We start from the raw sequence: 12,475 nt of genomic DNA, 5'->3' as shown, positions 1-12,475 counted from the left end.
CAGTTGGGGGGGACCCAGGCCTACAGGGAAGGGCAGTTGGGGGGGGGGACCAGGCCTGCAGGGGAGGGCAGTTGGGGGCGACCAGGATTGCAGGGGAGGGCAGTTGGGGGGGACCCAGGCCTACAGGGAAGGGCAGTTAGGGGCGACCAGGCTGGCAAGGGAGGGCAGTTAGGGGTGACCAGGCTGGCAGGAGAGCAGTTAGGCGTCGATCAGGCTGGCAGGGGAGTGGTTAGGGGATGATCAGGCTGGCAGGCAGGTGAGCGGTTGGGAGCCAGTAGTCCTGGATTGTGAGAGGGGTCCTAGATTGGAGAGGGTGCAGGCTGGGCTGAGGGACACACACCCCCGCACCTGTGCATGAATTTCGTGCACTGGGCCTCTAGTGCATATATCAGATAATCTCAGGTGGGTGAGTTCTAGATAAGGGGCAGAAGGTAAGAGGGGCTGTTTAGGCTAGTGGTCAGGGAAGTGAGAAAGGGTGAGCCATGAGAAAGCCAAGTTGCAGCAGGATGCCAAGGTGTCCATTTAACTGAGGCTGCTTTAGAATGGAGCCTGAGGAACTACATTAAGATGTAAACACTGATCTGTGTTGTGCAGTTGCCCATAGTGGTTTGCCTGCAAAAAGCTGAGCCCTGAGCAAGGCTCTGGCCTAGTATGTGATCCTGACCTCACCGCTTAATTCTCTGGTTGTTTCCTTCCTAAGACCACACCTCTTGCTACCTTCTGAATGGAATCTTGTAAAGATAAATGTCAATCGGCTAAAGGTTAAAGGCAATTTAGAAACCTAAAGTTTTTAAAACCCTACAAATATCACGTGATCTAGGAGAAATATATGTGTAGCAAGAAGTTTACAAAAAGTTAAAAAAACTTAAAGATGAAAGCTGACCCAATGCTTTACAATTTCCACAAAGACCAAGACCAGTAAACATCTTGTTACAGGATCGCAGGCAGGACAGGGACTTCTGGTCAGTCCAGGGTGGAGGGACATGGTGCCAGCTCTGGGCTGGACTGCCTGGTGTGAATCCTGCTCCACCACTTCCTAGCTGTGTGACCTTGGGCAAGTTGTTCTACTTTATTTTTTGATGCCTCAGTTTTCTCTTCAGTAAAGTGGGGAAAACAATGGTATAGTCCAGCCGTGGGCAAACTACGGCCCGTGGGCCGGATCCGGCCCGTTCGGCTGTTCTATCCAGCCCGCGGAGCCGAAAGAGCGGAGGGTTCTCTTGCTCTCCCCTCTGCTCCTTTACTTTGAATTTATATTAGTTCACACAAACACTCCATCCATGCTTTTGTCTGGCCCTCCGGTCCAGTTTAAGATCCCATTGTGGCCTTCGAGTCAAAAAGTTTGCCCACCCCTGGTATAGTCACTTCTCATTAATCATGGTAGTTAGGTTCTCTAAAGTAGCTGTGAATACTGAATTAGCAATTTCTGAACTATCACTTCTAGGGGAAATTCAGGGTTAGGTTCCTGCGAGACTCTGGTCATAACATTTTCATCAACTGATCATTACATAACCTTGCTTTACGTGCATCTATTTAAAGACACTTTATTTAATATATACTGTTGGTTCATTAACAATGAACTCACAGCCAACAAAGCACTATAACTCATGCCTGAATGTTTATGTAAAACACTAGAGGCCCGGTGCACGAAATTTGTGCACGGGCGTGGGCGTGTGTGTGTGTGTGTGTGTGTGTGTGTGTGTGTGTCCCTAAGCCCAGCCTGCACCCTCTCCAATCTGGGACCCTTCGAGGGATGTCCGACTGCCTAAACGGGCAGTCAGACATCCCTATCACAATCCAGGACTGCTGACTTCCAACCGCTCGCCTGCCTGCCTGCCTGATTGCCCCTAACAGCTTCTGCCTGCCAGACTGATCACCCCCTAACCACTACCCTGCCAGCCTGATCGACGCCTAACTGCTCCCCTGCCGGCCTGATTGCCCTTAAATTCCCTCCGCTGCCGACCTGGTTGCCCCCAACTGCCCTCCTCTGCAGGTCTGGGCCCACCCCACTGTCCTCCCCTGCAGGCCTGGTCTCCCCCAACTGCCCTCCCCTGCAGGGCTGGTCCCCCACAACTGCCCTTCCCTGCTGGCCTGATCGCCCACAACTGCCCTCCCCTGCTGGCCATCTTGTGGCCGCCATCTTGTGTCCAGATGGGGGTGGCCATCTTATGTGTTGGAGTGATGGTCAATTTGCATATTACTCTTTTATTAGTGTAGATGTATTTCTTCCATAAGGCACATCACAGCCTTCCTGTGCTTAGGGACACAGGACAGCACTTTAGCACTATGTGCAGGGCCATTTTAAATGGCAAAGTTACCAACAATAAGACAAAAATGCAAAAAACTGGCAGTAAGTGTACTATGAAAAGGACACTTGCTTATTTACAGTAAAAGAGCTGAAACAGAATGAAAATAAGAGAAAAGGGGGCAGAATCTGCCCTGTTTATTCCTTTTAAGACAAAAGCTAAACCTTCCCAGAAACCTCTTCTCCCTAATGCCATACAAACATGGCCTTCTAACCCAGCTGGGAATGTGTACCTTGGGCGACTCAAGTATTTTGCTGTTCTATGCACATGCACATCCACAAAAGTCAACAAAAGTGCCAGGAGTATTAGTGGGGTTACATATAAATTTCAGAAGAAGGTGAATTCACAAACATGGACACTGTGAATAATGAGAGTTGACAGTATTTCCTTCACAGGGTTGCTGTGCACGTGTCAGGAGTATGGCACGTCATTATATCACAGTATAGCTAAACCAAGGAAGCCCTTTTTTGGGAGTAAAAGAGACGGGAAATAAGTGGTCCCTCTTCTAGACTTGTGGGTGGATGTTAGGAGAGAACAGAGACACCTACTGACAATGTGGCCTGTGCTCTGGAAGGCCAGCTCCACGATGTTCCCGTCGTGATCCGAGGCTGCCTGGTGGAACACGGCAAAGATGTTCTTCCAGCCCGAGCGGATGTTGGCCGCCTGCGAGTTCACCATCTGGGCGATGCAGCGGATCACCATGTCCCGGATGGTCGGTGACCTGAGGAAGGAATGGGGCAGCTGTGTCATCTGTACTTTGAATAGTGGGAAGACATACATAGCTTATCATATAGAAGCAGCACTTAACACATTTTTTTAAACCACGCAGTAATCCACATTCACTTAAAAAAATTAGACAATATTTGACCAAAGCTTGGTTATGAATGTATCATTTTGATTGATTTATGACCAAAAGGGGAACTGTGGGTAAAAAAAAGAGATTCTATGGAAAGGAACCTCACAGGATGATTGATCATAAGTTCCTAATTGGGCAGGTCATGGTGGAGTAGTCATGCCCCAGGCAAGACCTGTCCATAGTTTCTGTGCATCTAGGTTAACACACCTTTGAAATAAGAGACCACATAATCTTGTTAACTATTTTGTAATCCAATCTCTGCCTTGTTTTTCCCCATCTCCATGTAATTGTCCTTATGTTTCCTCTTTAATATCACATCCATAAAAAAAGCTGCAAAAACTATTATTCTCTGGAACTTTGAGATCTTGCTCCCCAGCATATGTCGGCAGTTTGCCTCAAATAAACTCTTACACAAATACAAAAAAAAAAAAAATTAGAGACAGTTAGTTGCCTACCCAGAAGCTATCCTCCCACCTCCTTACAAAAGAACTCTCACTGCAGGCAGCAACATGCCCAACTTCAGGAAACGGATCATAAATGGTGTAAGACAACACGGCAATCTTGTTGCATGTGCCAGGTCTTCGATTTCCCAGCCTCTCTTGCAGCTAGGAGAGCTACATGATCTGCTCTGACTAATTAGATGTCAGAAAAAATGTATGGCATTAGGGAGAAGAGGTTTCTGGGAAGGTTAAGCTTTTGTCTTAAAAGGAATACACATGGCAGGTTCTGCCCCCTTTTCTCTTATTTTCATTCTGAACGGCAGCATGTCGGCTGGAGCTAGAGGCTCAGTTCAGCAATCACAAACAATAGGCTCAAGGATGAAAGTGACCTTGTGGATGGCCAAACAAAATGGAGAGAACCTGAGTCCTTGATAACAACTGGGTTATGACTGCCCCGTATAAAGAGTGTTTTTATCCCTATCCCCTTAATGTTCTTTAGAGTAATTACCAATGATTTAATGAACATTTACTTATCTATCCCACTGGAATATAAACAAGGACTTGTTTTTTAATTTTATTATGAAAAACTTCAAACATATATGTAAGTAGAGAGGATAAAGTAATGAATACTGTATACCTATCACCCAGTTGCAATGATTATTGAATCTGGGCCAAATGAAAATATAAATTTTTGACTGTTTTCATTATTGCTGGATGCTTGGCACTTAGAATAGTACCTAGGAGATGGCAGGCCTCTATAAAGCCAAGTGAATGAATGAAAAGGGTGACTGACCTCTTAATCACTTCCCTGGGGCACAAATGCTGAGTCACATAATCCTTGATCTTGCTGGAGGCTGCTTCAGCAGTGACTCTTTCTCTGCCCCGCGACCTCCCCACCAACCCCCAACAGCCTCAAAAAGAAATGTGATGTATTACTACTATTTGCAGTGGTGTAATGTGTCCTTTGGGAAAGGTTACACACCGATTGCAGTGTGATTTACTTAGAGACAATAGGTGCGAATCAGAGTCTGTTCATTTTATTTGCTTCCACCATCAAGAAAGAAAAAAATTGTGTGGTTAGTGGTAGGGGGTCTTTTTAGGGGCTCAATGGGGAAAATTTAAAAAAATATGTTTTTATTGATTTTCTTTTTTTAGAAAGAGAGGAAAAGTGAGGGATATTGAGCCTATAACCTGGGCATGTGCCCTGATGGGAATTAAACCGGGGACCTCTTGGTTAATGGGTCGATGCTCAACCACTGAGCCTCACTGGCTGGGCCCAATGGGGAATTTGACCAAAGCTCTTTCAGAACAATGAACATACCTGTTTTTCTTCATGATATGCTCAAAGGGTCTCAAAAAATCTTTCTGGAAACGGAAGTTGGCTAATTCTCCCTTCTCAAGAAACTTCATGGAAAGTTGCCTTAATGAGTCAACAGCAAAGATAGCCACATCTTCATTAGGGTTACAGCCAACCTGAGCAGAATAGGAAGTGAGGTGAAATAGGCACAGTGAAACAATTGTGGATGTGGGGTGCTGAACCTCAAAAATGGACATCCTGCCTTTAAAACAAATGCTCTGGAAAAACACACCGAAGGAGAGAAAAAAAAAAGATTATTTCGTGGCTAAGACCTGTACAATTTTATTTAAGTTTAATGGTGAAAGTAATGCACATTTAGTTACAAGTTCTTTTAAAATGTGCTAATTTGTTAAAAATTGTGGCAAAATACACATAACACAAAATATATCATCTTAACCGTTTTTAAGTGCAGTTTAGTAGTTAAAGACATTCACATTGCTGTACTACCAGCATTCTCTTCATCTTGCAAAATTGAAATTATACCCATTAAACAATTCCCCATGTGCTATTTAACTTTATACAAACATGCACAACAGATCAGAAGACCTGGAAGTCTCTGTAAAGCCTTTTCATACTGCCCACGTCTGCCGCCTAAAGCAAAACATTACAAATGAATATCGTCAGCCTCAGAAAAATTCAGTAGAAATAGTGAGGCTTTCAATTCCCTAACACTGGACTTGTCTGTGGGTTACCTACTTTTAGGGACTGAAGTTATGGGTGTAAACTTCTCCCTCAAGAAGAAACCCTAACAGCAGAGCAAGGGGATATTTCTCACCAGAACCCCTGACAAAGGATCTGAACCGCGTGCAGGAGCCAGCTCCAGGTGAGAAACTTCACTGCCATGTGTCTGACTGGAAAATGTTTGAATTTTAACAAAAGTCACTATCATTTGCAATAAAAAAAAAGATCAATAGGAAAATGACTACATGATGATATGTTCACATGGAATAACATTTGGCAATTAAAAAGAAAGAATAAATCCAGCCTCATAAAAAGAAGGAAATTCTGTCAAAGTCTACAACCTGGATGAACCCTGAGGACGTTATACCAAGTGAAATAAGCGAGACACAAAAGAACAAATACTGCATGATTCAATTTATAAGAGTACCCAGGCTCATCAAATTCACAGACAGAAAGGAGAAAGTAGTTTCCAAGGACTGGGAGAGGAAGGAATGGGGGTCGTTGCTTAATGGGTACAGAGTTTCAGTTTTGCAAGATGAAAAGAACGCAGGAGATCACCACAATGAATGTGCTTAACGCTTCTGAACTCTACATTTATAAATGGTTAAAATGGAAAATTCTGTTATGTATGTTTTACTACAATTAAAAAAGAATAAACTCATATATTCTAGCATAATTAAGAAGCAAATTATAAAATATGTGTAATACTATTTATGTTTTTTAAAAAAGCAAAACAAACCAAGACAATATTATATTTCTATGAGTACCAACATATGCATGTGTATAGAAAAGTGTCTGAAAAGATATATATCAAACTGATAAGAACAATTAGTTTTGGGGGGTCCTGTTGGGGGTGGTGATGGTCAAAGATGTTTTTAGCTATAATTTTTTTTAAGATGTTCATGTAATGTTTAGGTAATTAGAGACTAATAAAAAATATATCCCCATCCTAAAAATCCAGGAGAATTCAGGAATTCCTGTTTCAGGAATACACACCAGGCTTATTGTGCAGCTTTGCATACCCCAAGACACACATGTGCCCTAGTTTAGAAGAAACATGTGATTGTCCCAATGGCTCTGCTAGAATCCCCAGAGCTAAGTCACAGCTGTACTTAGCCGTCCATTTCTTCAAGCCTCGAGATTCTCATGTGCTCCAGTTCCCAAGGGGAAGCAGACATCTTTCTGAGGTAGTGGAAAGAATAAAAAGCCCCAGGGCGAGCAACTGAATTTTCCAAACTTTGTGCTTAACGGCACCGATTAGATGGAATGAAGTTGACAACCATGAAATGTGTAAGTACTATCTGCCACGTCCCAAGCTTGCCCAGAAATGACCCAGTGATAACTGAGAACTGGCATGTAGAGTCTTGACAACAGAATTGCAGGTCGGAAAGGGAACTTGTAAAATCGACGCTCCCCACTAAAAGAAGTTCCACTGAACATGAAACCTAGACTTCCAGCAAGTTCACATCAATCATGTCAACTGGTCCACTAAGAATTTATTTACCCGAACAGTGGGAAAGATGGTTGCTGAATGAGTTGACTTTAGATGAATGACAGTGTCACCATTCACTCAGCAAACAGTTGCTCTGGGTCATCTTCAGGCTCTTGTAGCTGTTTCCTCACTGAGGGTTCAGATGAAAGGTCACCTCCAGAGAGGACTGACATACTGTGTCACCTGACCCTTTACCATCGATTATTTTATCATAAAATGTGGTGAACTCCCTGAGGGCAGGGACCTCATCTGTCTACTGCCTGGTATAGGCACTCAGTAGTTTGTTAAACAGATGTTGTGAGGTACCCTACTTGGAGCTAATAAGGACACAAAGTAAGCAAGAACTTTGATTAGTTCATGTTCCAAGTTAGACTACACCTGACAATGCCTTATTTCTGCAGGGTCCGGGAGCAGGCTAGCAGCTGCCCGTGAGAGCCAGCAGTGCCCAACTCTTCCTTAGTCTACACATTTAGTGGCATTATATTCCTAGCCTCAAATTGGTCCCTGAGGATGGGGGGAGCACCACAGAAATCAGCAGATGCTACAAATTATTTATCGGCACTCTACTGCTTCTTCTATATTCAATGACAGACAACTTCTTTTTACGATTTTTCTTCTATTCAGTGTAGAGAGTGACTCTCTTTTGGGTAAATTGTTGTTTTACTATTTTTAAGCATCTGTATTATAACTCTGTATTATTATATCTCCAGGCCTGAGAAATTTTTTGTAAATTGTGAAGTGTGCTTTGGTAGGGAACAGTGTTATTAAGCTGTTACTTTTCCCTTATGAAGCAATTAGCATCACAAATACATACCTACACATGTAATACATACATATTCCTCTGATTTCTTTTTCTTTGGTCAATATAGGTGTGCATGTGTCTACCTGTATATAATGAAACCTCTGGTGGAGAGAAAGTTTAGTCTGGCTTTCTCTCAGTAGTTGTCAGTTTCAGAGCATAGAAGGCTCTTGCTTAGTTCTAATTAAAAAAAAAGTGTTAGTTTTCTCGACAAAGGTTTCAGAAAAGTGGTGACAATGGAAGTCAGAATAGAATGAAAGTGACATTTAATAGTGAAACTATATGGAACATAAACTTTTCAGAAAGCACTTTAGGATTTCATAATGCTTTCAAATACCAATATGTTTGTTGAGTGGCTATAATGCTCTTTGTCATGTTAGCCTATATCCTGGATATGGGATATTGAAGATTTTGCACAGCCTGAATTCTGAATTCATTCTCTTTGAGTTCTATCAATATGTAAGTATGCTATGGGTCCTACTGAACTGTCCTTGATTCCACAGAGAAAAATGAGTGATAGGCACCTAAACTCTCATCACTTCACTTCTTTTTAAAATGTAATTGTCTGCTGTTTTGGACAGCGATGGAATAGTTTTGAAATCTGAAGAGTTACCTTATTGAAGTGATCTCCAATCACATGCCATATTCGGGACCACTGCAGTCGGATCCGGTTCATGTTGTAGTATGATATCTCCACAATCTTCTGTAAGCTGAACATGCGGGGATGATGGGGGGAAGCCAGCTCGTCCATGGACACAGCACACAGCCAGCGGACAAAATCAACTACAGGCCAGACCCAATAACACATGCGAGGCCTCGTTAGTAATGGTCAGACGGTCACAACACGAGGCGTCTGCAGTTGTCACAGAGGAGTCACATACATACCTATTGCATTTCCATCCAGTCTAGTAGATCCGGTAAAAATTCTAGGAAGATAATTCCAGACATAATAAAATAAAAATTAGATTTGGAAGCCTAAGTTTCAATCTCAAACAATCTTAGAAAAGGGAGAAAGGAAACATTTCAGGTCTGGTATCTCCACTTTAAAATAAATGCTGAGGCATCAGAGGTACAGAACTGGTCAATGAATTGCATTGTGAACAGAAATGCCTATACTGACAGAGAAAGTGACACATCAAAAGGAGGGGGGGAAGAGTTAAAACATATTAGCATGTGATGTCACCTCAGTGGGAGTGGCTGAGTGAGGACTTCCAAAAAGGTGCTCTTCCATGACAGCAATAAAAAACTGGCAAAAAATTACCAAAATCAACATTTTCAGAACTGAACTTTGGAATTACCAAAGGCCTATAAAAATGTTTATTCAAGAAAAATGGCTTAATCTTAGTATGAATTGTCAACATTATGGCAGTTTTAACTTGTCACAATTTGGTCACAAAGTTGCAATTTTTTTTAAAAGGTCATGATGCAATTCAAAGTCAAAATCGAAATGAACGTGAAGGCTATGAGTTATGGGTCACGTTTGCCACTTTGAACAGTTCTTAGTTTGAGTGATCTGGAACTGACAACATTGACAACAGTCAAACATACTAGGAGTCATTCACCTAGTAAGAAACTACATAGAGCAGCGATTTTCAACTGCTGTGCCCTAAGAATTTTTAAAACATGAACTACCTGACTATTTAGTTAGGGGCACTGACCTCTTTTTCCCTTAGATTGTCAAATAAAAATGACAACAGCCAACACAACAAAAGCCATCTGGTGTAAATGAATCAAAATATTTTACTGATTTTTTTTTTTTGTCAGATCTGCAACGAATAGATTTTTTTGGTGGCCACAGAACTTTAGTAATTGGTTTACATGTGCCATAAGATGAACAAGTTGGAAAATTGCTGACACAGAGCATGCCAAGCCCCTGGGTGGTCCAGCTTCACTGGAGAGCAAAGTCATTACCTGTCTACAGCTACGACCACACTCTGGGAGCTGGTCTCCCCAACCGATTCCTGGAAACTGGCCATCTGTCTTTTATCCACTCCACCACTCACCAAATTACCTGAAACACAATGCGTAAAACCAACAGTGCTTCCAAAACTGTCAAGTATTCAGAACATAGTATCAATATGCAGACAAAAGACACAAATGAGAATGGTTTGCAGGCAAAACAATCCTCAACTAATGGTGGAATAAAATGAAACTTGGGTTTTGGGGTTTGGCTTTTAAAATGAATTCTTATACTTTCCCTTGTTTGTATTAATCATCTCTCTTTCTTCGTAGTGTTTTACATTTTTATAGTATTACATGCCTATATTAAGGAAACAAATTTGAATTAATGGACACTAACCCAGAGCTTCTATAATATGTAATGGCTTACACCTGCTGAATGTTCAATATAATGTTCCAGGATTTCACTCCAGTCACCCTCACATGCACCCTAAGAAGTAGGTACTATTACAACCCCCCATTTTCATAGAGTCCATGCTTCTAACTGCTACTTTGTACTATTCTAACCACTATCTGTGGGACCTAGGAGTCTGCTCTCTGCAATCAGATGGCCTGGGTTTGAAACTTACCTCTGCCACTTGTTTGCAGGGTGGCTTTGTACCTCACTTTACCCAGCCTGAATTCTTAATTCATTCTCTTTGAGTTCTATCAATATGTAAGTATGCTATGGGTCCTACTGACACAGAGCATGCCAAGCACCATCTGACTAAGTGCACCATCTATTCTGACTTAGCCACCCCACCTCCTTTCTACTCTACACAATACACTAGCCTCCCTGCTGTTCCTTTAACTTGACATATCTAGTCCTACCCCAAGGCCTTTTTGCACTTGCTGTACCTCAACTTTCCTCATTTACAAACGGGGGATAATAGTCCCAATCTCACTGACAGCTTAGAATGTGGCCTGGCATATATGTTTGCCCTATTTACTACTATTATTGTGTTACCAGTATATCACTGATAAGAGCCTCTCAATCCAACATATAGCCAGAAATAATTCTATTTTCATAAGAATACCATTTGAAAAAGCCCCCCAAATGAACATGGAAGAGAGGTTGACTCCACCTTTTAAAATCTAGAGATACACATACCCACTCCTCTAATAGGAGGTACCAAAGCTGTAGCCTTTCTAAAGCAAGTGGCTTTTCCTCCCAGTACTAGTATAGTTTTATGTATATAGAGAAAAGTAATGCACCCTGCTGATTTTGATAAAATTGGCATTACTTGACAGTTTCATGACAACTAAGACTGCTGAAGCAGCACTTGCATTAGTAAACATACTGTCAGCTGGCACAGAAGGAAGAGACGGTTTATGAGACAGTCCTGATGAGACAAGCAGTGTTTCATTCCGGTTAACTTGAGAGTCCGTGATGGCCAGCTGTGGGGCGTGGAGTCTTACCAAGACCAAGGCCCATGAACTCTTCTCCCACCAATGTGTGGCCCTTCAGGCTCCCCTCTCTTTCACGCCCAGCCCCAGACAGGTAGCGGGTCTTCACACCAGTTCCTATCAGCTGAGCGAGCTCTAGTTGGCTGATACACTTCAAGATCTAATGAAAAGAAGGCATGAAGAAATGAGGTTCCATTTTATAGCCTAAATTAGTGTGACCTTAAATTAGTCATTAAAGAGTCCTTTGAAACACACAGCTTTTCAGGTGAGAATAAAATCTGAGGGTGTTAAGGGGGTTTCCCTAGTCCCAGAATGTAGGTCTGGACAACAGATTTCACTTAAAAAACAACAACTAATTATTAAAAGGGAAAGAGCAAAATAAAAACTGGTAAAACAGCCCTGACTGGTTTGGCTCAGCGGATAGAGCATCTGCCTGCAGACTGAAAGGTCCCGGGTTCGATTCCGGTCAAGGGCATGTACCTTGGTTGCGGGGACATCCCCAGTAGGAGGCATGCAAGAGGCAGCTGATAGATGTTTCTCTCTCATTGATGTTTTTAGCTCTCTATCCCTCTCCCTTCCTCTCAGTAAAAAATCAATAATAAAAAAATATATATATACATATATATTTTAAAAGCTGGTACAACAGAGTTATGCAATATAAATGTTTATGCAAATTTAATAAGTGCTCAAGACAGAAAAAAAGGTATTTGACTAGAGAAGGAGATTCCATCCACCATGCCACTCAATAAGTGCACCATCTATTCTGACTTAGCCACCCCACCTCCTTTCTACTTTACACAATACACTAGCCTCCCTGCTGTTCCTTTAACTTGACATATCTAGTCCTACCCCAAGGCCTTTTTGCACTTGCTGTTTCTTTTTTTCCCCCAATATATTTTATTGATTTGTTACAGAGAGGAAGGGAGTAGGATAGAGAGTTAGAAACATCGATGAGAGAGAAACATCGATCAGCTGCCTCCTGCATACCCCCCACCGGGGATGTGCCTGCAACCAAGGTACATGCCCTTGACTGGGCATCGAACCTGGGACCCTTGAGTCCGCAGGCCGACGCTCTATCCACTAAGCCAAACCGGTCAGGACTGCACTTGCTGTTTCTTATGCCTGGAACATGTTCATTATACTCTTCCCCTTGGCTCACTCCTTAGATTCTCAGCTTAGGCCTGTGTCCTCAGAGACACCTC

At 42.4% G+C, this 12,475-nt stretch overlaps 1 protein-coding gene across 1 annotated transcript in view; it reads right to left on the bottom strand.

Moving 5' to 3' along the window:
- ARFGEF2 (ARF guanine nucleotide exchange factor 2) overlaps positions 1-12,475 on the bottom strand; it is a 95,714-nt gene that overhangs the window by 28,318 nt on the left and 54,921 nt on the right. The window contains exons 22-27 of the mRNA XM_080683130.1: positions 11,286-11,433; positions 9,840-9,939; positions 8,814-8,854; positions 8,542-8,711; positions 4,921-5,072; positions 2,852-3,024 (exon numbers count right to left, since the gene is read on the bottom strand). Of these exons, the coding sequence (XP_080539256.1) occupies positions 2,852-3,024; positions 4,921-5,072; positions 8,542-8,711; positions 8,814-8,854; positions 9,840-9,939; positions 11,286-11,433 (784 nt within the window). The remainder of the gene's footprint in view (positions 1-2,851; positions 3,025-4,920; positions 5,073-8,541; positions 8,712-8,813; positions 8,855-9,839; positions 9,940-11,285; positions 11,434-12,475) is intronic.

Source organism: Plecotus auritus (assembly GCF_963455305.1).
Source record: "Plecotus auritus genome assembly, chromosome: 8".
Lineage (NCBI taxonomy): Eukaryota > Metazoa > Chordata > Mammalia > Chiroptera > Vespertilionidae > Plecotus > Plecotus auritus.
This window is presented reverse-complemented; position numbering and strand designations above follow the sequence as displayed.